Here is a 26,839-nt window from a genome sequence, read left to right on the forward strand (position 1 = left end):
ACCTACTTTCTTTCTTTGGAAAATTCCCACCATTCGGCTTCAAAGAAGAATCTGTCTTCTGTGGTACAAAACCATTTTTAGATTTAAAGAAGGGCTTTTTATCAAATCTCTTTTTCTTATGGAAAGGTACATGTCGTTCTGAATCTTTCCCTATAGCTTGCACTAGCGGGCAGAGCGAATAAATTCAATGTTCATATTATTCCTTATCTCTTAACTTCAATACATGGATGATAAACTTGAATATATGGATGATAAACCACTGTTCTTTGAGAGTTCCTCATAAGCTTCTCGAGATTGAATGTCAAATTCATATAGGCAGGCCCCATGAATAAAATTCACCTTGTTTTAGGAATTTTTTGAAGTATAGCCACTACAATTTCTTGCTAGAAAAATTTTGAAGTTTAGCCCACAATTTCTTGATGGGCTTCTGTGAACTATTTGATGGGCTTTCTGTGAACTGAAGTTTAGCCAGTACGATACCTTGATGGGCTTTCTGTGAACTATTTGCCTCAGTTCGTCCCAACATACAAACGAACAAATGGCTGAACGCGCATTTTTCCTCCACCCAGCTTGCCTACCTTCTCCTGCAAGCTCTTCCTCTAAGCTCTCTTGGGCTTCCTCTGCCGTCGCTCTGCAATTGGCCAGCCGTCATCACACATCCCGTTTCGAGAGCAGCAACAGCATCACCAAGCGCCACCCGCACGCTGATCAATTGTGGGTTCGCCGTGCACAAAATGCAGACGAAGGCTCTAGCGCTGGGGTTGGATCGGTCGTAGAGGAAAGGCCTGGTAATTTCTCTGGAATTTCTGGCTTCTCTGGGTTTTAATCCCGATTCCTGACAGGGGAGTTGCAAGCGCAGAAGATTTGGGCCTCTGTGAACGTTAATGTCAACTCTCAAGTACTTGAATTTGCATCCGTTGAGACCATTCTGTCCTATAGATTTGCCGAAACCACAGGCGTGCATTATCAATCCACTGAAGTGTACATTCACTAGCCAATTCAGGGGGAGCCTTCATATGAATTCAGCTATGGGGAGACTAGAAGTATACGTTTTGCATATCATAAATGAAAGGGATCAAGACCGAAGTAAGTTAGGCAAGAAACGATATAAGAACGGAAAAATGGTATCCATTTGTTCATTATTAAAGATATATAGAGCAAGTACTCCGATAGATTTGCGATAAAGCCATCAATTTAGGAGGCTACGCCATCTCGGCGCGCCTGAGCTGACCAACTTCAGATCATCTTTTAATCTATCACCCAAATCATGTGCCCCAAAATCAGGCTGGTTCATGTCAACCTAGCTACAATGCTTCCTCCCATCAATCAGGTAAAGAACCCAGTCTATTGAAATGACAGCCGTGGGGTAAAGGTTTGGTAGAGGAGGATAGATATTAAAACCAGGTATTTAAATCCTTATTTTAACATAAGAATTTTTGATAGTGATTTTCTTTTTGGGATAGGGGTTGGGATGGTTGTGCCATTAAGTTTTTTATTTGAAATCCATGCCCTACTGTTTGCCTAGTCATTATGCCATGAATAGCGAACTTGCCAACGATTGTTATGATGGTATTCGCTCGAGATGGCTAGCTCTTATTTAATGGAAGCTCTCTCACGATTCTCAAGTGAAGAGCTGCCTCATTTAGAAGACCTCATAGCAGCCTAAAAAATGGAGGACACATCAACAACATTTTCAAACTCTTGAATCTTCTTCATTAGCTAATTCATTTGACTAAGTCGTACGGATTACTGAGTCTAAAAAGAAACTGAAGCCAAAGGCCATAATAAATAATTGCATGTTCTGAGCCTAGAACCATTCTTAGTGTTTTTGTGTGAGCGAAGTACTATCCTCCTTGTTCTTTAGCCGAAGCAACTAGGAACAAGCAACCATCTGCTATTAAAGTCATTTTAACCAGAAAAGCCCTTGTCCACACTTTGTGTAGCAAGGTAACGAAGAGTATTTGCTGCCTGTATTCCTGAGGTGTGTCTTGATCAACTTGCATGCCCATGTTTGAGGGAGATCTAAGGGTAAATAAGATCCATGGGAGCAGGGCTTTGCTAGTGTGGACAAGGGCTTTTCTACTGTGAACAGGGGCACCCTTTTGCTCTAGAATCAATTATATAAAATGAAGACGAGGAAGGAGATCTTGTGAGTGAGTAACTTGGTAAAGATAAAGCTAACAAGGGATCAGTTGGCGGGTGCTGGTCCGAAGGTCAACACAAATCAGCTTGCCCTAATTGACTCAACATACTTCCCAAAAATGTCAGTGGTTTGGTCACTTTCATGAGCGATTTAGATCACTCTTATTTGAGGAGATAAGGCTGCTGTTGCTGCAAGAGGATTGCAATGTACAGCTTCAGACCACTCACACGGCTGATACATTTCCTCGACCAGGTTTGCATTGGGCTGCATTGGGCTCTACCCGATTGAGATGCGGAGACGCAGAGATTCCCTTGTGCGGCAGACCAGACAGAAGTGCCTAGAAAGACAGAAAGTTTATTAAAGTCTTTCAAAGACTAATGGGTCTATGAGACTGTGAGAAACCTGGTACAAACAAGCTGTGGGGGTGGAGCTACTGAACGAGCATCCACACCAATGTAGAATGCAGAATGCAAAAATGCAAAATGATAGTACGAAGTACAACTTAGTCATGCCAGTGGTCGATTACAAATCACCACCACCACCACCACCACCACCACCATCATCATCATCATCATCATCATCATCATTGCCATCATCATTGCCATCATCATCATCATAATCATCATCATCATCGTCATCGTCATCATCGCCATCAGGACATCAGGGTGGATGAAGCAATGGAGGCATGAAATCGGCGATAGAGTGCTATCGGTAGTTCACGAGTGTGGCTCTGTGACGTCTCGTAGTCATAGCTCTGCATCTAACAAGGGCCATAGTAACCCCTATCGGTCAGGCCCCAACTCTGAAGAGAGAGGGGATGTCTCCTAGTGTAATTTGCGCGTCAACCCTCTTGTCTAAGCCGTCGTGTCACTGGCTTTGGATCGTGATCATGTCGAAGCCTTGTCTCGTGGGTGTCCATTTGTTTTGGCAGGAAGAACTCCGTGATAGAGCTCTGAGAAGGGTCTGCTAAGGAAGAGGTCTGCTCCTGTCTCCGTGATCGAAGTATCCTCTTGCGGTGCGTGACTACCTCATGGATGAAGCCCGCCAAACATCTCTGGTTTGGGTAGAAGAGGATTCGGGACAAAACCCCAAAACTATCTCTGAAGAGGCAGTAGAAACGCCCTCGGATCTCTGTCACTGACTATACCACAAGGCAACCCATACAGCTTGAATAACTGCGCAACAAATTGATGAACGAGTTCAAGGGCCCTTTTAGTGAGTAAAAATGTAGCCATCTTCGTCAGTCTATCCACCACAAATGAAATAGCATCGTGGCTCTGATGGATTCGAGGTAATCCCACAACAAAGTTGATGGAAACACTCACATTTACTTCTAGGGATGCATAGAGGATGCAACAATCCTGCAGCCCTAAGGCGATCCGCCTTATTTATTTGATACTATTGGCATTTTACCACATAGTTAGTAATATCGGCGTTCATCCAATCACGTCATGGAAGGAAATGGTAATATTAACAGCCAATCACGTCATGAAAGGAAATGGTATCCATCCAGGACGTGATTAGTTGTTAATATTTTGTACAATAGCTTTCTCTTTTCCTTTGTTGAAAGGTTTCCGAGAATTCAATTTTCTCTCAGCAATCTCAGCCAATTTAGTGAGGTCTTTCATGGTGGTTGGATTGAACATTTCAACCTCATACCTCGCTTTCGGGGTTAGGGCTGCTAAATACTTTTTCCTTCTATCATCCTCACTCTTCTCAGGTAACTCTAAAGAGAGTTTCCAGAGTCTAGCTGTAAATTCAGTGTTACTCTCGTTATCGAATTGCCTGAACGTTTCCCAGCAGAAGGTCAATTCTTCTTTATGCCTCGGAGGCATGAAAGTGGCCTTAAGCTGCTCTAAAAATTTGAACCATTGAAGAATAGGCTCTTTTTCCGTTTGTGATAAGGACCACTATATCAAAGCATCTTGTAGTAGATGTAGTGTGGCAAGAGCGAGCTTCTTGTGGTCGGTCTTATCTTGATGGGTAAAATATAGCTTAAAATGGCGAATCCAATTGAGGATTTTATCCGCCTCTCTTGCTCCATCATACTTTGGGAACTCTATTCTCTCTCGGGGTTGGAATTTAGCTCTCTTTGAGGGGGTACTTAAATTGTCATCCCCAAAATTCAGCACTCTCTTAGTCCCTAATTTTGTCATAATGGACTGTTCAATCATATGACTAAGTTGAGAAACCAGCTTATCAACGGGGGACTCCTCTCTCCCTCTTGCACTTGGATTATATAAATCCATGTGTACGGGATTTTGAGTTAAAGGCGTAAACTCAGCGCCTTGCTCTTGGATGGACTCGTTTCTTCCTTCGTTTCTGAAGGAAAACTCCCTATCAAGAGATTCTTGAAGGAGAAATGAAGGTAATTCTATATGTGGGTTATCATACTCAATATGTGTGTAACTCTCATCTACATTATCCTCTTCAGGAGGAGGTGATGGTGTTCTCTCCCTAAGGAAAAAGGACAAGGTCATTATTAAATATCCCTTCCCCTTCCATTCTTTCCTTTTAGTAATACAAGAGAGAAAATGACTTGCTGTAATTTCAGAAAAGGGATTTATTTTACAGAAAAATTTTAGTGTTATAGAGTTGGTGGTACATATCCGACTCCCGCTTCGTTTGTGTCGAGAAAACACATGAAAAGACCTCTTCTTCCTTCTCTTTTAGGCTTTTCTTCTTGTATTTTCTGCTGTAAAATAATTGGACTTGTATCGACTCCCGCTTCGATTGTGTCGAAAAAACACTTGAAATGATTGGACTTATTCTAGTCTTACAAAGGTATATATTGTATTTCTGCTGTAAACTGGTGCGTTCCGTTTGGGCTACTTATTTTGAGTGGATTGGAGCTCTAGATACCGTTATAGGGGGGTACTTGGTGGGTGGATCACCCCCTTAAAATCTTGTATAGATCTGACTTTCCGTTGGGGAGAACAGGGGGGTCTCTTTTCCTCACGGTTTAAGGGTTTTAAGGGTCTATTTGCACCACCGGGGGAGGGGGGGGGGGTCATCTCGTTAGGACACCCCGTTCCCCATCCAAAGACCAGAAAATTCAGAGAAATCCCTTACCTAGGGGCTCCAAAATCGAGGATTTGCGATGATCAGAAATGTCTTCCTCCAAATCTCACACCTTTGCTGGCAGCCTTCCAAACTTGCCCTTTGTAGGCAAACTTCTTCAGGGCTGTTGCAGCGGGCTTCAGTATGCACTGTTGCGCACAGGAATCTGCTGGCTGCCATTCGGTGTCCCGCGCCCTTCCTTTCGCATGCCTCTCCGCTCACGTGCAGCCTCTGCGTAGAGTGCTCTTCTTGTCCTTCCGTGCAGCCTTCCTTCCGCGGCTCTCTTCCACGCAGTCTTCTCGTGCGCTCTCGCCCTCTATCCTGCGCACCCACCCTCTTGCTGTCCCGGTCGTGGATTGTCGCTGCTCTGATATCAAATGTGAAGAACCAGCCTTCTCAAGAATGCAAATGTGTGCAATGCATGCAGAATTTGAATGCCGATTGGTCCTCCAATGGGGAAGAGCGCCTTCGTGGGAGTACTTGTTTCTATTTTCGATCAGAATGCAATGTGGTAGAGAGGGCGGATGAATGCAATGTGGTAGAGAGAATGCTACGTGAGATTCACAATGAAAGGGTGATACCCTTTCGTTAATGTCCCTTGAGATCACTCAAGTTCCATCTTCCCATTTACACCTACCCTTAGCCTATGACCCATGCATCTACCATTCAATGCACCTTAATGCACCCTTCCCTTCCTATTGCCCCTAGGACCTAGACACGTGTGTGTACATCTTTATTAATAGAATAAGTATCACATATGCAAATTCGATGCCGTCTGAAGCAGTGGCTCTAGCTCGAGTAGTCCTATCTACTGAGATGATCCACCGCCATAACAAATCGGTTAGTGTCCATCATAAATACAAATACATGTTAAACCATTGGCGTATAATATATAATAATAATTCAAAAGAGAGTTTGTTTGAGTATACTTGTGCTTTCTAAGTTAGAAATGTATTTTTGCCTCTTTGTAGAAACGAGACATAAGTGTAAAGGGCCATTTAGCTTTTTATGTTTTAAATAAGAGAGAGAGAGAGAGAGAGAGAGAGAGAGAGAGTTTCTAGTTTTTTGGAAGTTTTTGTTTCTTGACTTGCTTGTTTATTTTTGCTTAAGTCACCTGCTTCGTTTCTTCTTTATTTCTTGTTTTCATTCTCTTTTGTTTATTTGACGTATTTTAGTAAGCACTGGGTTTGTCCAAGAGACTCCGCGGGTCTTTAGAAACCCAGTATAGTTGCTTATGCTTGGGCACTGATGACGACATAAGTGTTGCTTTGCTTGCTAAGTATGACTTCCTTTTGTTTTTCATAAAAGTTTTTGTTTACCTATTTTTTCTTCTCTTTCATTTTCTCTTTTGTTTTCTTTGTAGATTTTTGATCTTTAGAACAACAAAAATTCTAAATTTGTATGCTTGGACTTATTCTAGTCTTACAAAGGTATATTTTTCTATCGCCTTAGCGGACATGCAAATTCTTTGAATTTTCATCCAAGTGGTGATCAGCTGTTCAACTACATCGTTTTATCTTACGCGGCTGCAGAAGCCCCAACAACTAATCTTATTCTCATTTATTCTTATTATTATTTTAATTCTTTTCTTTTTGTTTATTTATTATTATTATTTTTTTATTTTTTAATTTTGTCTCTCTCTTTGTATCTCTCCCTTAATTTTATTTTATTTTTAATTTTATTTCTTTAAAAAGTATGCTTTTGCGTTTTGTTTTAGTTGCTCTCCTTGGTTTATTTCACTGTATGATCGCTTTATTATTTATTTATTTTTTATTTTTTAAATTATTGGTAACTTTCCTTTTCTCTTTCTCTTTCTTTGGTGCTTCTAGGTTGATTAAGCTCTTACAGTGGCCTTGGGGCCCTGGCTAACCCTAATTGTAATCGCCAGTTTGGGGGTATATTGGCATTAGCGATACATGCTATGATGAATTCGCCTTTTGGAAACCAACAGGGCGATCTCCTGGGATGTCATCTGGCTCCTGTGACATTCCCTTGTAGTAGTAAGGGAGGAGTTACCTTGGGACGAGTAACGACTGTGCAAGCAAGCCCCCCCCTAAATACTAGTCTCGCTTCTGTTGGAGTTAGGGGATATAGCAATGGAGAAACTTCCTTGGGATGGGCAGGGAGAGTGCAAGCAAGTTCCCCAATGTTGGATCGTTTGACCTCACCGAACAACATTGGAAATTCTAGTGATGGTCTTGTCTCTTTGGTAGGTGATTTAGTTGGGTCTAGCTCGGTAAATCAAAACAAAAAAGTTAGAAGAAACATATATAGAGAAAGGTATAACTTTTTAGCTAGGTCAAACATGAATAATCTTCATGATTTTGGGGAAGGTAACATCATACATCCCTGCTGGTCGAACCAAGAAGTCAAATAGAAGACTTTTGGTATGAGGGTCCTGGAAATGTGAATGGAAGCATTGCTTCTCCAATCTGGCCAACGAGGCATACCGTCTGCTCAGACGAGCCTGCATTGCCGGTCTCATGGTGAAAATGGGTCTAGAAAAGATAACCCCTAGGTATGTATAACCCCTAGGTCCAGAAAAGATTGGACTTATTCTGGTCTTACAAAGGTATATGTATATGTATATTTTGTATGATTGGACTTATTCTGGTCTTACAAAGGTATATGTATATGCTGAAACAATCTCTACCGGTGACCTGTCAAAGGTAAAACTCTCCCGATGCATCACGACCCGAGATGTATCGAATATCATAACCTTGGTTTTACCAAGGTTGACCTTCAGATCATGTGACTCACAGAAAGACAGCTCCCTCTTCCACATCAGTTCCGATCCTTCATCCTCTATCATTTCCGTTTGCTCTGTTGTCACGGTCCCAATAATGTTTTGATCAATATGGAGCTCGCCAATGCTTGTGTAGTTTACACCTCCTTTTTATTCTGTGACTCACAGCCTCATTAACCTCTCTCTCCAATTGACTAGCTTGTAGTCTCATCATTCGAGAAATTTTTCCCTCTTGGTTGAAATACCAATTGTACTCGGAATCTCATCTGTCCATCCAGCAGCCAGCCCTTTGTTAGAAATGGACCAACAGAGGGTATGCACAGCGGAAGACTGATAGAATTGCCCAGGAGCTCACACAGTGTGGTGTGGGGTGTGGAGTCCCAAACGTCTTTAAGTTATGTGCATAGGATAGATGTGCAGACTCATCAATTGGCAATGAATCAGTCAGATATAGAAGACACCAAAATAATATATTTCCATCCAAAGCTATGGACACAATACAAAAGAGATAGATCCAGAGTCCCACCAATGGTGTGGTTCTCTGATCTTACCACAAGGTCCTTCTCCTATCTGCCGGCTATCTCTAGACTCGAGCCTGCGTTCTCCACCTCGAGCTTCTGTAGACTTTCTGTCCAGATCCAAACACCTTGCTGCCCTAGAAGACAGCCAAGGTCCAGCCCTAGATGAACTCTGTCTGCAGCAACTCCTAGTCTCCTCTGCCTCCTGGTTGTAGGCCTGAGGGTGTGAGTATAGCTGCTCCTGATGCTCCTCTGATGGCTGAGCTGTTGAATGATGAATGAGGCCCAAGTCCTGCTGCAAAAACCGACCAGAGGAGGGGCAAAATAGCCGACTCAGTCAGCCCCTCCCTGGCCGACTTGGTCTGTCAAAACCGCCCCCTTGGGGCCCTTAAAACCAGGGCTTTTTGACCTTATTTCTATGCAGGGGCCCAGCTCCTTATGCAGGCCGACTTGGCCAGTCTGACCAGCTCCAACCAGCCGACCTTCTGGTCGCCTGGTTGGCTGGCTCTCCTGCCCTATATAAGGGCCTTTGTGGTCCTCTTTGCAGGCGCCTGTGCCAGTTCTTTTCCCACCTCCTGTGCGCCTTTATCAGGGGCCTGTTCCAGCCCGCACATCCACGACATGCTACACCTTTGCCAGGCTACTGTGTGCTGCCCACATGGCAGCCCTTCTGCCTTTTTTCCTGTGAGGTGCTGCCCATGTGGCAGCCCCCTCTTCACCATGAGTCTCCTGCCCACATGACAGCCAAGATGCTGTCCATGTGGCAGGCCATTCCATCTCTGGTCCACCCCCCCGATGCACTCCTCATTTGGGGGCTCACAGATGGGGAGGTGACCATTCCAACACCCTTACAGATGCCAAAGAAATGCACACAGACTGAAATAGAAGAAATCTGAGCTACACACAATCCTGAACACCAAAACGTGACCTACCCACTGAGATCACTTGAAATAATTGCACGCTTGGATGCCTCGGCTTTATCTTTCTTCACGGCATCCATTGATGTAGTCACACGTTGACCAAACAAGAGCTCACAAGATGCCTAGTCATCAACAAGCTCTCAGAAATCTCACATACACTCAGAGAAACTCCTACTCTTTGAGAAATCAACGGTTTGTATGTAGTATCTCTTGGACCCTCTCGAACAGATCGTCACAATCTGAATTCTCTTCTCGACCAACTCCAGGTTTGATGTAAATCTCATGCAATGTTCCCACAAATCCTCACAACCTTGCTCTGATACCAATTGTTGGAATTGAGATGCGTGAGATAGTGAATTGCATGCAGAGAAAATTCAATCCGTATCCTTCATATGTGATAAGATTCAAAACAAGACGACTCTGCAAAAGACTCAAAAAAAAACCTTTATAATCTTGCTTAGACAAATGCTCAGCTCGACCAGGCTTGTTGCGTACTTACTGTTGGGGTAAAGGCACATTGCCACCCTTTTAAAGTTATGACACCTATGACTGTCTTAAGACAGTCATAGGGTGAATCCCTAATCCTAATAAAACTCTATGAGTTTGTGGTGTGGCTCAACACTTTTACACACCCACACTTCTTGTGTCTCCCTCTCTCTCCACTCCCTCACTCTTTCCCTCACAAGTGGTATCAGAGCCTCTACCTCTCCCTCTCAACTCCGGTCTACCCCTCCCTCTACCCCTCCCTCTCCCCTTGGGCATCGTACCCTCAGCAGCGGCAGCAGGAGCAGGTCGCGCGCGAGCAGGGCGGCAGCGCGCGAGCAGAGCGGGGCAGCGCGAGCGAGCAGGGCGAGCAGCCAGCGCAGATGCTCATGCAGCTATAGCTGCAGCAGCAGCTAGCTGCTGCTAGCTGCGCGGGTGCAGCCAGTGCGCGCACCGCACAGCACCGGCCGCGCGCAGCCAGCGCGAGTAGCGCGCAACACTGGCTGCGTGCAGCCCGTCGACCGGACAGGTACGGCCATCCGTACCGACTGTACGGATGCCGTATAGGCAGCCGTACCGTACGGACGCGTCCGTACTACCGTATGGACGCGGCCGTACGGACGCTGCGACAGGAGGTACAAGTCGAAAATTTTTTTTGGGGATTCGTGCCCTCGCAGGTACAGGGTACAGCAGGTACAGCAGGCACATATTTTTTTTTTGGGAAGAAGGAAAAGAGAGAGCACTCTGCTCTTCATTCCCGGAAATTTTTCAGTTCTCAAAACTGTGTGTTTGAGGTACAGCAAGTACACTCGTGTCCCTCGTGCTTGAGGTGACTAGTGCCACAGTGTGTGGTGGTTGCACAGTTATTTTGTTTCGGGGAGGTCAGATGCCTTGATTTTGCAGAGGGCTTTTATGCTTTTCCTGAGTGCAAATCTCAGTTTTCGGGTGACAATTTCAAGGGGCTTTTGCCTGGAAGTGTATGCAGTGTATGCCTTGAGGCAGTGTGGAGCCAGGGTGCCCACATTGGTCTTGTTTCCGCAGTGTATTCAGTGACATTTCTTGCAGGTCACATTCTGTGTACGACACTTCGAAAATCTCAGTTGAGCCACGCTTGGCCAGGGCGCATCGAGTTTACTCGGTCCCTAACTGTCCATCGTTGACAGTGCTCAAAAGGTTTTCTCTTCAGTGTTTGTACGTTGGGATCTGTGTTGTTACTGTGTACACAGGGCCGTTTATGCATTACATTGTCAGGTGAAAGTGCCAGGAGAGCGCTGTATTTTGTATGCTACCTCCGTGTTGAGGGTGTTTTTCACTTGGTACAGGTGTCAAATCAAGGGGCTTTTGCCCAGATTTTGCTTGTGAGCACTTGAGTTACTGTTTGAGACCTTCAGATGCCTTTTATCTCTCTGGCAGAAGGGTGATTGTTTGGGATTTGTCCCATACTTTGTTGCAGGTTTGTGACAGGCTGAGGTATTTGGAGCCTTTTTCAGTGGACAAAACAGTGTATGACAAGTGGTTTATGCATATAAAATCAGTGTAATACCTCATCTGAGGTGGGAGAAGTGTCCAGGACAGCAGTGTTTTGTGCTTCGTCAGATGATGATGCACTGATGAGGCACTTGTGGAACAGCTGCAGCATTCTGAAGTTACTGTTTTATGCCTATTTGAGCACGGTACAGTGTGTCAGAAGGTACAGTGACTGGAGGGAAAATTTTCTGTTTTGCTGCAGATTTTTTTTGACAGTAAAAAACAGCACTATTGCGAGTGTTCCTGGCTCTTGATAGAGCAGGTTTTCCAAGGAGGGGGTCCAAATTGATGAGGTGTCACAATGGTGATGTGGCACAGTGGAGGTCACATACATTGTGCTTGTGCTTAGAAGGCACATGGTGACATGGCATGATGCTAGACACTGTGTGTCACATGCAGAGTACAAAGTGTGCCTGTGAGGCACTGTGTGCTGCACACAATTATGCATTATGGGCAGAACAGTGTTTGAATGTACTTCTGCTAAAGAAGATTTCTAAGCCCATAAGGGTGAAGGGTGTCAAGCCATCTGGGATGGCAGATGATGAGTGGGAGGAGCTTGATTTGTCTGCAAGGGCTGCTATTATGCTTACTCTCACTGATTCTCTTGTGTTCAATGTTCAGGCTGAAAAGACCTCTTATGGTCTATGGCAGAGGCTAGAAGAGTTGTATGCCCAAAAGAGTTCAGCCAGTAAGGTTTATTGGTTGAAGAAGCTTGTCGACCTTCGCATGAAGGAAGGTACAGCTATGACCTCACACTTGAGTGAGTTCAATGCCATCTTTACACAGCTTATTGCACAGGGATTGAACCTTGATGAGGAGTTCAAGGCTACTTTCTTGTTGTGTACCCTCCCTGAGAGTTGGGACACTTTCAAGACCACTCTGTCAAATTCAAATGTCACTCTTATGTATGCTGATGTGGAGAGCTCTCTCCTTATGGAGGAGATGAGCAGGAAGAATAATATGGGCAGCAAGTCCTCCAATGCTTTGCAGGTACAGGAAAGAGGTAGGACTCAGCAGAAGGGGAGATCTGCTGGCAAGTCCAAATCCCGTAGTCAGTCCCGTGGCAAAAAAGATATTGAATGCTTTTACTGTGGCAAGAAGGGACATGTGAAGTCTAAGTGCTTCAAGTTTATACGGGATCAGAAAGCCAAGAAGGCTGAGACAAAGGATGCAGGCAGTGGAAGCAAAGGCAAAGGCAAGGCCAAGGCAGATGACTTGGATACAGTGAATGTTGCAGCAGAGGACAGTGACAGTGATAGACATGATGTGTTATGCTCTTCTGCTGTAATTGCACATACATTGGTTGTTGATGGCCATGACATGCACACCTGACTCTTGGATTCAGGTGCTTCTTTTTATGTTATTCCTCATAGGGAGTGGTTTACTTCCTACACAGGTACTCATGGAGTTGTTCACCTTGGGAACAACTATGCATGTCAGATTGCAGGGATTGGCAGTATACAGATAGTATTCCCTGATGGACGCATATTTATGCTTGATGGTGTTCGCCATGTGCCGCAAATCAAGAAAAATCTGATTAGCACTGGCTTGTTGGATGACAATGGTTACCACACCACATTTGGGGATTCCAAATGGGTGATTACTGATGGCCAGGTTGTAGTGGCTGAGGGTTATAAGAGTGATACCTTGTACCCTCTTTATGTTTCCAGTGTAGGTAATCATGTTGTTGCCATAACCGAGCTGCCGAAGGTTTCATTGTGGCATAGCCGGTTGGGACACATGTCCGTTAAAGGAATGCAAGAACTGTCACGTTTGGGTTATCTGCCGTCTCTTTCATTTTCAGATTTGCCTACTTGTGATCATTGCATATTTGGCAAGCATTCTATGACTCCTCATAAGAGGAGAACTCCCCAGAATAGAGCATTGCTTGATCTAGTGCACACTGATTTGTGTGAGATGCCACAGCTATCACTAGGGGGTGCAAAGTATTTCATTACTTTTATTGATGATGCCACACGCAAAGTGTGGGTCTATTTCTTGAAGCATAAGAGCGATGCCTTAGATGCTTTCAAGAAATTTGTCGCTCAGGTTGAGAATCGGACAGGACGCAGGCTGAAATGCCTCAGATCCGATAATGGGGGTGAGTATGTGTCACATGCTTTTGTACAGTTTTGCGAAGCTAAGGGCATTAAACAGGAACTCACAGCCCCTCATAATGCATCTCAAAATGGTGTGAGTGAGCGGATGAATCGAACTATTCAGGAGAAGGTTCGATGTATGTTGTCTTATGCTGCATTGCCCCATGGTTTTTGGGCAGAAGCCGTGCAAACAGCAGTTCACCTAATTAACAGGTCGCCGAACAAGGCTTTGGAGTTGAAAGTGCCAGAGGAGGTGTGGTCTGGCAAGCCACCTTCATACAAGCACTTACATGTGTTTGGCTGCTGCGAGTGCTTTGCTCATATACGCAAAGAACTGCGCACCAAACTGGAGCCAAAGTCTTTCAGATGCATCTTTATGGGTTACGGTGACGAAGGTGAAATGGGGTACAGGTTATGGGATCCCGTCAAACGGAAGATTATACGCAGCAATGACGTCATCTTTAAAGAGGATAGTGTACACAAAGAACCCGTGCAACCTGTGGAATACAGAAGGGTTGTTTATGATGATGTCGGACAGCAAAGAATGCCCATTAATATGCAGCAGCAGGCTGCTGTAGATAACCCTGTTCAAGAGGGTATATAGGCTGAAAATCAGCCAGACAATTTTGCCAATGATGCACCACTGGATATGCCAGCAAATGGCGCTGTAGAACAGCCAAATATGGTGGTACAGCCACCCGTCATGCATGACGAACAGGCTAGACAGCAGCCTAATTTTGTTAGGAGGAGCACCCGTGTACAACGGCCGCCTGACAGGTTTGTTCCAGGAGCCAATAATGTGGCTGATTTTATCATGCTGACAGATTGTGTTGAGCCTTCCAGCTTCAAGGAAGCTATGGGAAGAACAGAGAAAAGGAAGTGGGAGAAAGCCATGCAGTCAGAAATGGACTCCCTACTTCAAAATGATACATGGGACTTGGTGCAGCTACCTGCAGGCAGAAAGGTTTTGCCATGCAAGTGGGTTTACAAAGTCAAAGTGGATTCAAATGCTTTACCGAGGTATAAGGCCAGATTGGTTGCCAAGGGATTTAAGCAGGAGAAGGGCATTGACTTTGATGAGATCTTTTCCCATGTAGTCAAGATGACTACTTTGAGAGCAGTGTTAGCTCTTGTTGCTCATGAGGACATGGATTTATGTCAGATGGATGTGAAGACTGCTTTTCTTCACGGAGATCTCCATGATGAGATCTACATGAGTCAGCCAGAGGGATATGCTGTTAAAGGGAAAGAGCAGCTTGTGTGTAAGCTCAAGAGGAGCTTGTATGGACTCAAGCAGGCGCCAAGAGAATGGTACAAGAATTTTGATGCCTTCATGCAGTCCCAAGGGTATCATAGGTGTGAGACCGATCACTGCTTGTACACCAAACGGGCAAAGGATGGTAGTTTGATGCTACTCATTCTATATGTGGATGACATGCTAATTGCCAGCAAATCTCAGCAGGAGATTAGTGCTTTGAAGAAGCAACTGCATAAGTCTTTTGACATGAAAGACTTGGGTGATGCAAACCATATTCTTGGTATGCGGATTATTCGTGACAGGTCCAAGGGACTTTTGTTTCTGTCATAGAAGGAGTACATTGACAAAGTGCTGCAGAGGTTTAAAATGGAGGGGGGGAAGTCTATTAGTACCCCGTTGCCTCCACATTTAAAACTCAGCAGTAAGGACAGCCCCAGATCAGATGATGATAAGGCTGAAATGGCCAAGGTTCCGTATGCATTTGCAGTTGGTTCTTTGATGTATGCCATGGTTGCCACTCGTCCGGATATTGGTTTTGCGGTGGGAGTCATCAGCAGGTATATGGCAAATCCAGGCAAGCGGCACTGGGAAGCAGTGAAAGGCGTCTTGAGGTATCTCAAGGGTACCAAAGACTTGTGCATATGCTATGGTAGGCAGGATGCATTGGTGCATGGTTTTACAGATTCAGACTATGCAGGGAATGCAGATAACCGGAAGTCTACTACCGGTTATATTTTCACATTTGCAGGAGGTGCTATATCATGGGTGTCTCGGTTGCAGAAATGCATTGCACTGTCAACCACTGAAGCTGAATATGTTGCAGCCACTGAGGCTTGCAAGGAAGCAATATGGCTTACTCGGCTGGTGGGAGATTTGGGCATTACAGGAGATATGCCAGTTTTGCATTGTGATAGTCAGAGTGCTATCATGTTGGCAAAGAATCCGGTCTTTCATCAGAAGACCAAGCACATAGATGTGAAATACCATTTCATCAGGGAGGTACTGGAAGACAAGCGACTTGAGCTTGTGAAGGTGCATACTGATGATAATCTTGCAGATTTGCTCACTAAGAGCTTGCCTACAGAGCGGTTTGCACATTGCCGCCACATCATGGGATTAGGATGAGACCATTCTTATTTTATGGTCTTGTATACAGTAACTGTATATTACTGTAATTTTTATTATTTTCTCCCCTTTAGGCACATTGGCCTTTAGGTGGGAGGTTGTTGGGGTAAAGGCACATTGCCACCCTTTTAAAGTTATGACACCTATGACTGTCTTAAGACAGTCATAGGGTGAATCCCTAATCCTAATAAAACTCTATGAGTTTGTGGTGTGGCTCAACACTTTTACACACCCACACTTCTTGTGTCTCCCTCTCTCTCTGTCTTCATCGTTCCACTCCCTCACTCTTTCCCTCACACTTACAAGACTGCATGGACAACTCTCCTAAGACTACAGAAAGCTATGCTTGCAAGACAACTCTACACCTAGAACTTCCTAGAGCAGCTGCTCTGACTAGGCTATCAAGAAGAAAAGACACGCACAATGGCTCTCATCCGGGTGAGAGGCTTCAAGAGAGTTCTCAGCAGAGGCCGTGCCTCGTAGATGAACAGCCTGGTCATCGCCTTGCTGATGTCACAGCCGGTCCTTCCAGTTTCACGCCATGCACCACGTTTCATCAGCCAATACATGCCTTGTTACCACGTAGAAGAGCCTCTTCAGGTTTCTCATGTGACATTCCACGTCAATTGGCCAATCCAATTGCGAGTTATTCCGCCCTTCATACCTTAGACACAAGTGTGCCCCCCTGTGCAGGATTTCTTTCCAACATATCAGGGGATGTAAGTTAATTCAAGAAAGATCTTCATCTTGCTGCTCACATGACCACCATGTGCTGCCCATGTTTCAGCCTTTGCATCTCTCTTCTCCATGACCTATGCAGTGTGGGTCTTAAGTTGTAGCCTCTTTCTAGCCAAGGATATGTTCATCCTGTTGAGGCCATTGCACCTCCTGACTTTGACAAACAGCTGTCCTGGATCCCTCTACTCGTCTCCTATGTTGCTCTAGCCTTGGCAACTTTCTTCTGTGTATATATTTTCTTGTTGAATAGCTTAGTGTGGCTTCCATTCTCTTACTATAAGTACATATGTAAGGGCCTGCATGACTCACACACTAAGTTTTTCGCAGTCAAACAAGTACATATTGGTTCTGGAGCTTGTTGTGGAAACTATGGGGTGACACTTTGCCTTCTTCACGAATTCCTTAAATTTTAGTGTGCTTAATGATGTTTCAGAGGCATAGGTATTCTGTTGAGGCTTTACAGGCGTTTGCAAGAAATAAAATGTTGTGTGATCTTCACTGCCTTTTATCCTTTCTACAGCAGTGGTGGTTTCAAAATATATTCACTTGTTTCTGCCCATGTCAAATCTATGTTTCTGTATGTCTATGGCTTATTTTGCCATGATCACATCACCTAAAAGTGTTGTTGTATATGTGATGTTTTGATTCCAATGCATTGACATATCTGATCTGTGTTGTAGTGTCTGCTGATGCATTTGGACCAGAGGATGGTCAAGGTGAGACAACACCCTTGAGTTTGTCATCCTGGCTCTATCCAAGTAAAGAGGAGCTTCCGGATGATGTGGAGATGAGCTTGTTCGATCATCTAGAGGAGCTTAGGCAAAGGTTACTTGTATCAGTCTTAGCTGTTGGTGTGGCCATTTTGGGATGCTTTGCATTTGCCAAGGACCTTATTGTGTTTCTTGAAGCACCTGTGTACTCACAGGGTGTTCGATTTCTGCAGCTCTCTCCTGGTGAATTCTTTTTTACAACAATAAAGGTACACTGTGTGTGGCCTAGTTGTTTCTGGTTAGGTTTTGTTTGCACATTGTTTGCTTTTTCAATTATTTTAAAGAAAGTTTGACACTTACGTCTTCACAGGTATCAGGTTACAGTGGTCTTCTCCTCAGTAGTCCAGTGATTCTCTATGAAATTATAGCCTTTGTCCTTCCTGGCTTGACACAAAATGAGAGGAGGTTTCTTGGGCCTATAGTCTTTGGCTCATCTATATTGTTCTACACTGGCCTTGCATTTTCGTATGGAATTTTGGCTCCAGCAGCCCTCAATTTTTTCGTATCATATGCAGAAGGGGCAGTGGAATCGATTTGGTCTATCGATCAATATTTTGAGTTTATCCTTGTTCTGATGTTCAGCACTGGTTTGGCTTTCCAGGTTTGTAACTTTTATATAAATTGAAAGAGTTGGTTCTACAAGCAAATACCTAGATTTAGAACCGTGCTTGTTGGGTCTTTCAGCAAAGTTTGTAACAGTGAAGGGCAATAAGAAAGTTGCATTCTTTAAGAGTGCAGTTGGCTTAGTCGAGGAAGTACCTTGTTTGAAGCAACCATGCCCCTTGCATGATGCACAACCTTGACTGTGGCCGCATCTGTTTTCAGTTTCTCGGTGGTCATTTCTTACCTTGTGGCACTGTTTCTGTAATACTGCTTTGTGCTTGTTTCATTTTGTCTTGCTGCCTTTACCTACATACATGGAATGCCTTGGGGGATGGTTTGATACAGTTCCTTGGCAATATACGGATGATACAGTTGTATGGCAACTTAGGTGAGTCTGTTAATCTGAAGGGTAGGCTTAGGAAAGCCCCCCTTTTCTCTGCATTCTCCTGCTGCAATGTTTCATAGTTGTGCCTAGTTGTCAGTCAAACTGCCACAAAATTCTCTTTGTCCCCAGCTTATATGCCACCTTAGCTGTGGGTAGATTAGTTCTGTAGGACATCTTCTTCTTTTGGTATTGTTCATTCCCTTTTTGATAGACCTATTCACATCATGGGCTTTTTTCGCTTCCCCACTTGGGGCTGTTGGTACAAAATAGTTCTTGCATCATTCCCAACGTTTAACATCTTCTGAGTATCTTTTCAACAAGTATCTATGCTTGTTAGAGAATTTGGAAGGTGACCATAGGTACGGAGTTGAAGCCCAAAGACTCTGTGGATTCCACAGATAAGGTCACTTAGATCCAGACCTGGATGCGCTGGAAGAGTTGGAGGAAAAGAACGTGGAGGGAATGTCCTTGATTATTGTCCCAATCTCAAGTAGTGTGATTCCACACATTCAATCGGGGGAAACTGCCTTTGAAGCATGGACTATTTCATGAGATACATATGAAAAGAATGATATGGCGAGGATTCTTTCGCTTGAGAAATAAATGTTCACCCATGGTGATGGAGGAAGAAGATCTTGTTCATGAGTACAGGGTGAAGGCGATCAGTGATTATAAGGTCGACTCGTGTCAGCTGGACATGCTTATATTTGAATATGCTACCCAAGAACTTTAGGGCTTTGCAATGAAAATCACAGCATGAGAATGGTCGAAGCCAATCATGTTGGAGGAGTTCGGACCATTGCTGGTACGAGTAGAAGCAAGGGATAAATATGAGGAGGCCAGTGATGAGAAAGCATTTATACCTTCTAGTGAAGGGAAGGGTATTGGGAAAGGCAAGCCTGGGCAGGTAAGCAAAAAAGAAAAAGGATTCTTAGGAGGACAGGGATAACTCTGTTAGGTGAGAGTGCTATTACTGTAATCAGCCTGGATATATGGTGCGTGACTGCAAGGAGGAGGTGGATCACAATAAAAAAGAGGATCAGTTCAAAGAGGAAGAGTCAAAACCAAAGACAGCTAACATAGTGAAAAATGAATTTTTCTCAGTGATTATACTTGTTAGTCCTTATATTGGATTTATTCTTGGAACTGGGCATAGTTAATATGATATAGGCCCTGAAAGCTAGTTTTCTTGCTTGGCTTTAATGTCTAATGTCGTCAACCAACCGTTTCTCATTCTGGAGGGGATATCATCTTTAACACTTTTACTCACATGTGAAGCAAGTGTGAGATACACAGTGGAATATTTAATGCTTGTACTGTTGTATAAGAATTGTGGTTGTGAAACTCAGATGTACTCTGATTCTTTTCAAATGTATAGTAATTAGTTCTGTTTACTGAGAGTTTGCCTACTGAATCAGGTGCCTGTTATACAACTGCTGTTGGGACAAACTAAGTTGGTTTCAGGGGACCAGATGTTGTCAGTCTGGCGATATGTTGTAGTAGGTGGTGTGACAGCAGCGGCAATATTAACTCCCTCCACAGATCCTCTGACTCAGGTGCTTCTAGCTGGGCCATTGATTGGTCTTTATCTGGGTGGAGCGCTTCTTGTAAAATATATTGCTGTAAATGTGGAATCGACCACTTGACTGGTTTTTTGTTAGTGATAGCTTGGGGATATGCAAGTTATTATTTAATTGTTTGAAGAGATTGTTCACAGATTCAAGGCATAATCTTGTATAACGTTTTTTCTTTTTGGGGCGGGGGGGGGGAGCTGGAAGGGGGAGATGAGCGAGACATGATTTAAAAGGTCTATTGATTATGAAGACCTGACGAACAGAGCATGACAATCTGTATTAGAGCTTCTATTGAGATCTGTAATTCTGCACTATAAATAGCCATGTCATTGCAGAGAAATATATATACACACTTGGTACACTTATTGTAATCCGTTTATTTAAAAGAGCTACAAGTGATCTTATATTTACCACTGAGGGTGAGCCTACCCACCTTCTATATCTTGTAATTGTGCACTCTAAATAGCCATGTCGCTGCAGCTTATTTAAAAGAGCTAGAATTGATCTTATTTTATCCCCCGAGGGTGAGACTACCCACCTTGTATATCTTTTGATAGAAATGGGGCAAGCTTGTCAACCATGTTATCATAGGAATTTGGCACTTGGAAAGTTCACGATCAAAGTTCTAGTTCCAAGGTCAAGGTTATCTGCAAGGTAATGTATAATTCAGTGATTACAAATAAAATCTGTAAATGTGGAACAAGTGCCCTGTTCTGTTCATACAAGACTTTATCAAAGAACGGGTGAAGAGGGTAACCATTTTTGACCATCCAAGCAAGAACAAGACTATGTTTTCAATTTTGATGCATATAGAAATTCATGTATAGAAACATTGAGGACCATCTATATATAGAAACAAAGGTTCTAAATTGGTTTTGCAATAATGCTTAATGCACTTACATGCTCCTACTGCACATGCACATGCAGCCAGCCATGAAGATGCTCGTTTGGGAGAGACTAAAATGAAATAATTTAGACTTCACAAGCAGTTGCAGCTTGAATGAAGAGATTTTGGACTACTTTTTGATTAGCCTTCTTGTTTAGTGCTATCCTTCGTCATGGCTGACTCTGCCCTTCACCTCTGGAGTGCCAACAGAAACTGCGTATGAAGGCTTTGTATAAGTGGATGCTCAAGTATGTGTGGGTGTGTGGATTTGTATGTGTGAGAGCAGTCAGTGGGGATGTCATAGTAGCTAGTCCCTGCTATGCGTGATCGAGTTTATGGTTTTCAATCTTATGAGTGACTATCATGAGATTAAACTACACTATGTTATGTTTTAGAGGATGAGTTTGGGAATGTTCTTGGATTCATCCAAGTATATGCTTTTGCCGTATTAGCGGACATGTGAATTTCACCTTGTAAATTTTTCGTTCAAGTTGCGGTATGTTGGTATTGCGATAATTCTTTCTATCTTAAATGGTGCATTTCCCTGTTAGCTAGATCTAGATGCTCGTTTGGGAGAGACTAAATAAAATCGTTTAGACTTCAAAAGCAGTTGTAGCTTGAATGAAGAGATTTTGGACTACTTTTTGATTAGCCTTCTTCTTTAGTGCTAGCCTTTGTCATGGTTGAGTTTGTCCTTTACCTCCGGAGTGCCGATAGAAACTCAGTACGAAGACTTTGTATAAATGGATGTTCAAGTATGTGGATTTGTATGCGTGAGCATATTTTTATATTTTGGTCTACCGTCCAGTGTTGGGCGTTGATGATGTCAGTGATGATGTCATAGTAGCTAGTCTCTACTATGTGTGATGGAGTTTATGGTTTTCAATCTTATGAGTGACTATTGTGAGAGTGAAACTGCACTATGTTGTGTTTTAGAGGATGAGTTTGGGAATGCTCCTAGATTCATCTAGGTATATGTTGTATTAGCGTACGTGCAAATTTCACCTTGTGAAGTTTTCGTCGAAGTTGCAGCTTGCTAGTAGTGCGATTAATTTTTCTATTTTAAATGGTGCATTGCCCTATCAGCTAGATTTAGAAGCTCGTTTGGGAGAGACTAAAATGAAATTGTTTAGACTTCACAAGCAGTTGTAGCTTGAATGAAGAGATTTTGGTAGCCTTCTCCTTTAGTGCTCACCTTCGTCATGGCTGAGTTTGCCCTTCACCTCTGGAGTGCCGAGAGAAACTTAGTACGAAGACTTTGTATAAATGGATGCTCAAGTAGGTGTGGGTGTGTGGATTTGTATGTGTAAGAGCGTATTTTTATACTATGGTTTGCACCCACTGTTGGGCGTTGATGACGTTAGTGGCTATATCATGGTAGCTAGTCCCGGCTATGCGTGATGGAGTTTATGGTTTTCAATCTTGAGTGACTATTGTGAGATTGAAACTGCACTAATGTTGTGTTTTAGAGGATGACTTTGGGAATTTCTTGGATTCATCTAGGTATATGCTGATGTCGTATTAGCGGACATGCAAATTTCACTTTGTGAACTTTCCGTCCAAGTTGTGGCCTGCTGGTCCTGCGATAATTCTTTCTATCTTAAATGGTACTCCCTCCTCCTCCTCCTTCCTCCCTCCTCCTCCTCCTCCTCCTCCTCCCTCATTCTTCTCCTCCATCTTCATCTCCTCCTCCTTTCTCATCCTTCTCCTCCATCTCCTCCTCCTTCCTCCTCCCCTTTCTCCTCCTCCTCCTTCCTTGTCCCTCCTCCTCAACCCTTACCCCTCGAATCCGCGAAGGAGACTAGCACTCCACTCCTCAATTTTGGACGACTCCTAAACCTTGCAACCTCCTTTGAACCCTGGAACTCCTAGTTAGCTCTCTCAACCTTGTTCCTCTTTCGAACCCTGAAATCCCCTTCTAAACCCTTGAACTCCTGTGGAGGTGAGAGCCTCCACCAATCGTTATGATCCATGAAATTTGCTTTCCATGCTTTAGGCTACACCTCTCATCGGAACAGGACCCGAGGACCTATGCTACACTTGTGAACACCTATGCTACAACGAGCAACGACACGACTGTAGGTGATCAACACCTTGGAACTTGCACTTGGGAGAAATAGAGACAACATTTGGCGCCATTGTCGGGGAGGTTAACGCCTAAAGCGAAAGTAGATCGAAGAAGGCTCGAGTTTGGTTAGATCTTGATACTTTGGTATCTTTCCTACAAAAGAAATGGTTTGAAGTTGATGATGTACAATGTTTGATCAATGCTGTGAATGACTTTAGCTAGAATATGAAGATCACTTGGGAAAATAATAATTTCACATAGTACATGATAATGCATAATTTGGTATATTAAGATGTAATTTCACACAATAGTTACTAATTTGTTTCATTCTTTAACAGAATATTTATATGCTCATGCACCATATATGGAATGGAATTATGAAAGCATTGGATTATGATCCACTCAAGGTATGGAAAGATCAATTGACAAGCACCCTGTGCATATAACAGAGCGATACAACATGGGGGCAATAGAAACAAGTCGAGTCCCCAATGGTTTAATTGGTTCAATGGTGGTACAAGTGTATTGAAATAAGAGCAGTTGCAATACTAGCACTGAAAGAGCCATTAGCTGCTTGTAGCACGAGATGTTCATATTGAATGTAGAAGCAGATTATACAATTCATCAAATGCCAGACATAATCATGCAAGGCGACATGCAACATAGCATAGAAAAGGGCGCATATGGGTGGAGTAAGACGAAATTGATGGTGTTGACTCTTTCAATGTGGATGCGTATGCATCAAATTCATAATTTATTGTGATTTTAATTATGTGATCCGTAATAAAGTCAATGTATAGAGTTATGAATTGTAATAGAACATGAAAAATTTGAGTTTATGCATATTAATTATAACTTTTCAGTTCAAGTTTGAGTCAATTTTATGTTTTTGGAGTTTAAGGTTGAAAACAAATATTGTAAAAAAAAAGGAATTTGGGTCCTATATAAAGAAATTGGATCTCATTTTCTTTTCATTGTTTTAAGAGCTATACACTCCCACACCCCCACTACTTTCCCTTGATTTTGCACCCGACCCTTGCTATTACATCATTTATTTCTCCCTTTCCATCTCCCATGGTGAGGACCAAGTAAAAGACCAAAAATATTGACCGCTAGTTGAGTGAGAGTGATGATGACACCTTCAGTGATCCCCTTCCCCAACCCATAATAGAGGCAACCAGATGGCAGGCCCCCAAGGCCGTAACAAGATTTTTGTTCGAAGATCAATGTGACGGAAGAGGACGTGGAAATAGAAGAAGAAAGTGTGGAAAAAGTTCAATGATGAGCAGAGCAGAGGATGAAGCAACATCACCTCAATGAGCAACTCCATCAAGAGGAGGTAGAATAGAAGGGGAGGCAAGATCTATGAGTCCATCCTCTATGCTGAGGTGGGGGGGGGTTACATAGGAATAGGAGCCTCATCACACCCACCACGAGCACAATAGCCACCACTTTGCCTAAGTCAAAGACCTACCGCTCATGGCTCTCCCCACCAGTGGGGAAGCATAGATTCAAGCCGAGGATTGTGGCACTTTGGGAGATCCACAAGTATCAAAAGTATATTGATCTTCTCATCCTGAAGGCACCCTTTGTGAAAGTGGTACATGATACTTGCCAAATATGACAAATAGGCATATGTTTAGGTGGTATCGTTAGCTTGGGATCATGGAGTCCCCTTGGCGTATATCAGCAGATGCCATGCTTGGCATGCAGCATGCAGCTGAGGCCTACATGTTAGGCCTCATGGATGATGTCTAGATGGCTACCATCCATAGGGGTAGATTGCTAGAAAGGATATGCAATTTATTATTCCTTTATTATATGCCTTAGGCGAGCCAAACATACTTAGGTCTTGTTTCTATACTACACCTTGGGTGGTAGTTAGGTTTGATATGTATATTACGCCTTCGGCATTCTCAATCTTGTATTTGGTTCCTTTTAATATAATATAGCTACTTTTTCTCTACATCATTTGCAGTGTATGACTTTGTCTTTGTAATTTCCAATTCACTTTTCTTTAGTCTTTGCAATCTCTATTTTACTTACATGAAATTTAAAGAAAGGAAACAATATTGAGCAACAACTAAAGAAATCATTCAAAAATAAAATCTATAGTGTTTCAAAGAGAGATTACATAGATTAGCCCTTAGGGCACATATTACTCTACCCTATGCTTCTTGCTACTGGATTTTGCAGCCTCTTTAGCTTGTCGAAGAGGGAAGGGTTCAACAATTTCATTGTCAATAGCTTGGGGATCAATAACACTAGCTAGCCCTGCAATTGATATGACACTAGGGTCTGGATCATGTATCTTTGAGAACAAAAATAAGGCAACGCTATGCTTAATCAAAACCACACGATCCACATTGTGACAAATGGCATTCATATTTAGCATCTGACTATTGGTCCTAAGCTTCAATATCTTTAACTTTCCATCTAGCAAAAATTTCCGATGGAAGACCAAAATGTGTGGAGCTACTTTGCCGATGTAGTGACTAATTTAAGCCATCGTGCCCTTAGCAACTCTGCTTCCACCCTTGCGCATAACCATTGATGAATATTTTATAAAAACCCTAAACCCTCGATGATTTTATATTTTTGGATTTTAAATGAAGCCACATGCTTCTACATCAAAGGGCAATATTAGATCAAAATAGGCCCTGGAAGCACCAAATTGGATATGGTGCAACTAGGCCTCTTTTTTGCATTTGGTGCTTGCAGGGCCTATTTTGATTTGGTATTTTCATATATTTCCCTTTGATGTAAGTAGATGCATGTGTGTTAAATATCAAGAACAATTTTCAAGGTCAAGGTTATTATTGAGAAATCCTAATGGCTCATGAACCCAACCTAAGAGAATGACTTAACCAACTCTAGTACTCCAACTTCAAGACTCTTGGCACCATGGATGTATTCCAAAGAATCCTTATCGAATGTCTCTATATGATACCATTGTGTACCTTCCCAAAGTAATAGTTGTGCATGTGCTTAATTCTTGAGTTTTTTTTTTTTCTCTACCCCAAGTGTATGATCCTTTTTTTTTCTAAATAAACCTTTTTCCTTTTGTTTTCTTATTCTTCTTTTCTAACCCCTTAAAAAAAAAAAAACCTAATCTCTATTCTTAAATTATTTTCTTTTAATCCTTCTTTTTTTTTAAAGCTCTATGTTTTAAGTTCTTCTTATTTTATCTTTTCCTCTTATTATTTTCTCCATTTTAAAAAAATCTTTTATCTCTATCTTTTTTTAAATAAATAAAAATTGCAAAGTAAGGGAATTAGGGGAACTAAGGAAAAAGAAGGGGGAAAATGAGGAATTGGAGGGACTTAGGGGAGAGGGGACTAAAGAGAGGAACTAGGGATAGGGAACTAAATATGAGGGGAGAGGTGACTTTTTTTGAAATGAAAGGAAGGGGGGTTTGCAATACGAGGGGAGGTTTCGAATTGCAAGGGGAGGGGTAAATAATGATGAAGGGGGGGTGGGGACATTTAGTATGGACTGCGCAAGGGGGCAGAGGTGGCTGAGGTGACTGGCGAGGCGCAGGGTGTAGGGCTAACAGGCCTACACATGGCGGCGACTGACGGTGGGGCACAAGGGCATCGCACCACGTGGGGTAAGGCTGCAAGGACTGAACGGTGGCTACTATAGTTTACATGGCTGGCAAGGGTAGCACATGGTGGCTACAAGGGCTGGTGGCGACTCCCAAGCATGGTCATGGCATACTTTGAGGCGATGCACGCCACGCACCATGCGACTAAGGCCTGCGCACAAGGCCTTCCCAAAAGGCCTATACAAGGCCTTATATAAAGGCTTCCCGCTTCGGGGATTGCACTTTTGATGCCCTATTGGTTGAAGACAGAGTAGGGATTTTCTATGTAAGGATAGAACCTATAGCAATATAGAGGATGTGAATGGGACATCCAAACAAACAATGAAAGC

At 43.2% G+C, this 26,839-nt stretch overlaps 1 protein-coding gene across 1 annotated transcript; it reads left to right on the forward strand.

Annotated features, from left to right (window-relative positions):
* Positions 1–273: 273 nt before the first annotated feature.
* On the forward strand, positions 274–20,125 carry LOC147897155 (sec-independent protein translocase protein TATC, chloroplastic-like). The gene is made up of 4 exons (XM_087381987.1): positions 274–788; positions 17,298–17,596; positions 17,698–17,988; positions 19,794–20,125. Exons 1-4 carry the CDS (start codon positions 539–541, stop codon positions 20,019–20,021), a joined length of 1,068 nt encoding a protein of 355 aa, XP_087238113.1. The 5' UTR covers positions 274–538; the 3' UTR covers positions 20,022–20,125.
* The last annotated feature ends 6,714 nt before the right edge of the window (positions 20,126–26,839 follow it).

Source organism: Dipteris shenzhenensis, chromosome 11, assembly GCF_047967505.1.
Source record: "Dipteris shenzhenensis isolate YYH24624 ecotype China chromosome 11, Dip_SZ_1.0, whole genome shotgun sequence".
Lineage (NCBI taxonomy): Eukaryota > Viridiplantae > Streptophyta > Polypodiopsida > Gleicheniales > Dipteridaceae > Dipteris > Dipteris shenzhenensis.

Excerpts from the sequence above, each read along its gene's own strand:
- LOC147897155 (XM_087381987.1), top strand. The coding sequence starts at position 539 with ATGGCTGAACGCGCATTTTTCCTCCACCCAGCTTGCCTACCTTCTCCT. Across the intron at positions 789-17,297 it reads GGTCGTAGAGGAAAGGCCTG|TGTCTGCTGATGCATTTGGA; the intron begins GTAATTTCTCTG and ends TCTGTGTTGTAG. Across the intron at positions 17,597-17,697 it reads TCTTTTTTACAACAATAAAG|GTATCAGGTTACAGTGGTCT; the intron begins GTACACTGTGTG and ends ACGTCTTCACAG.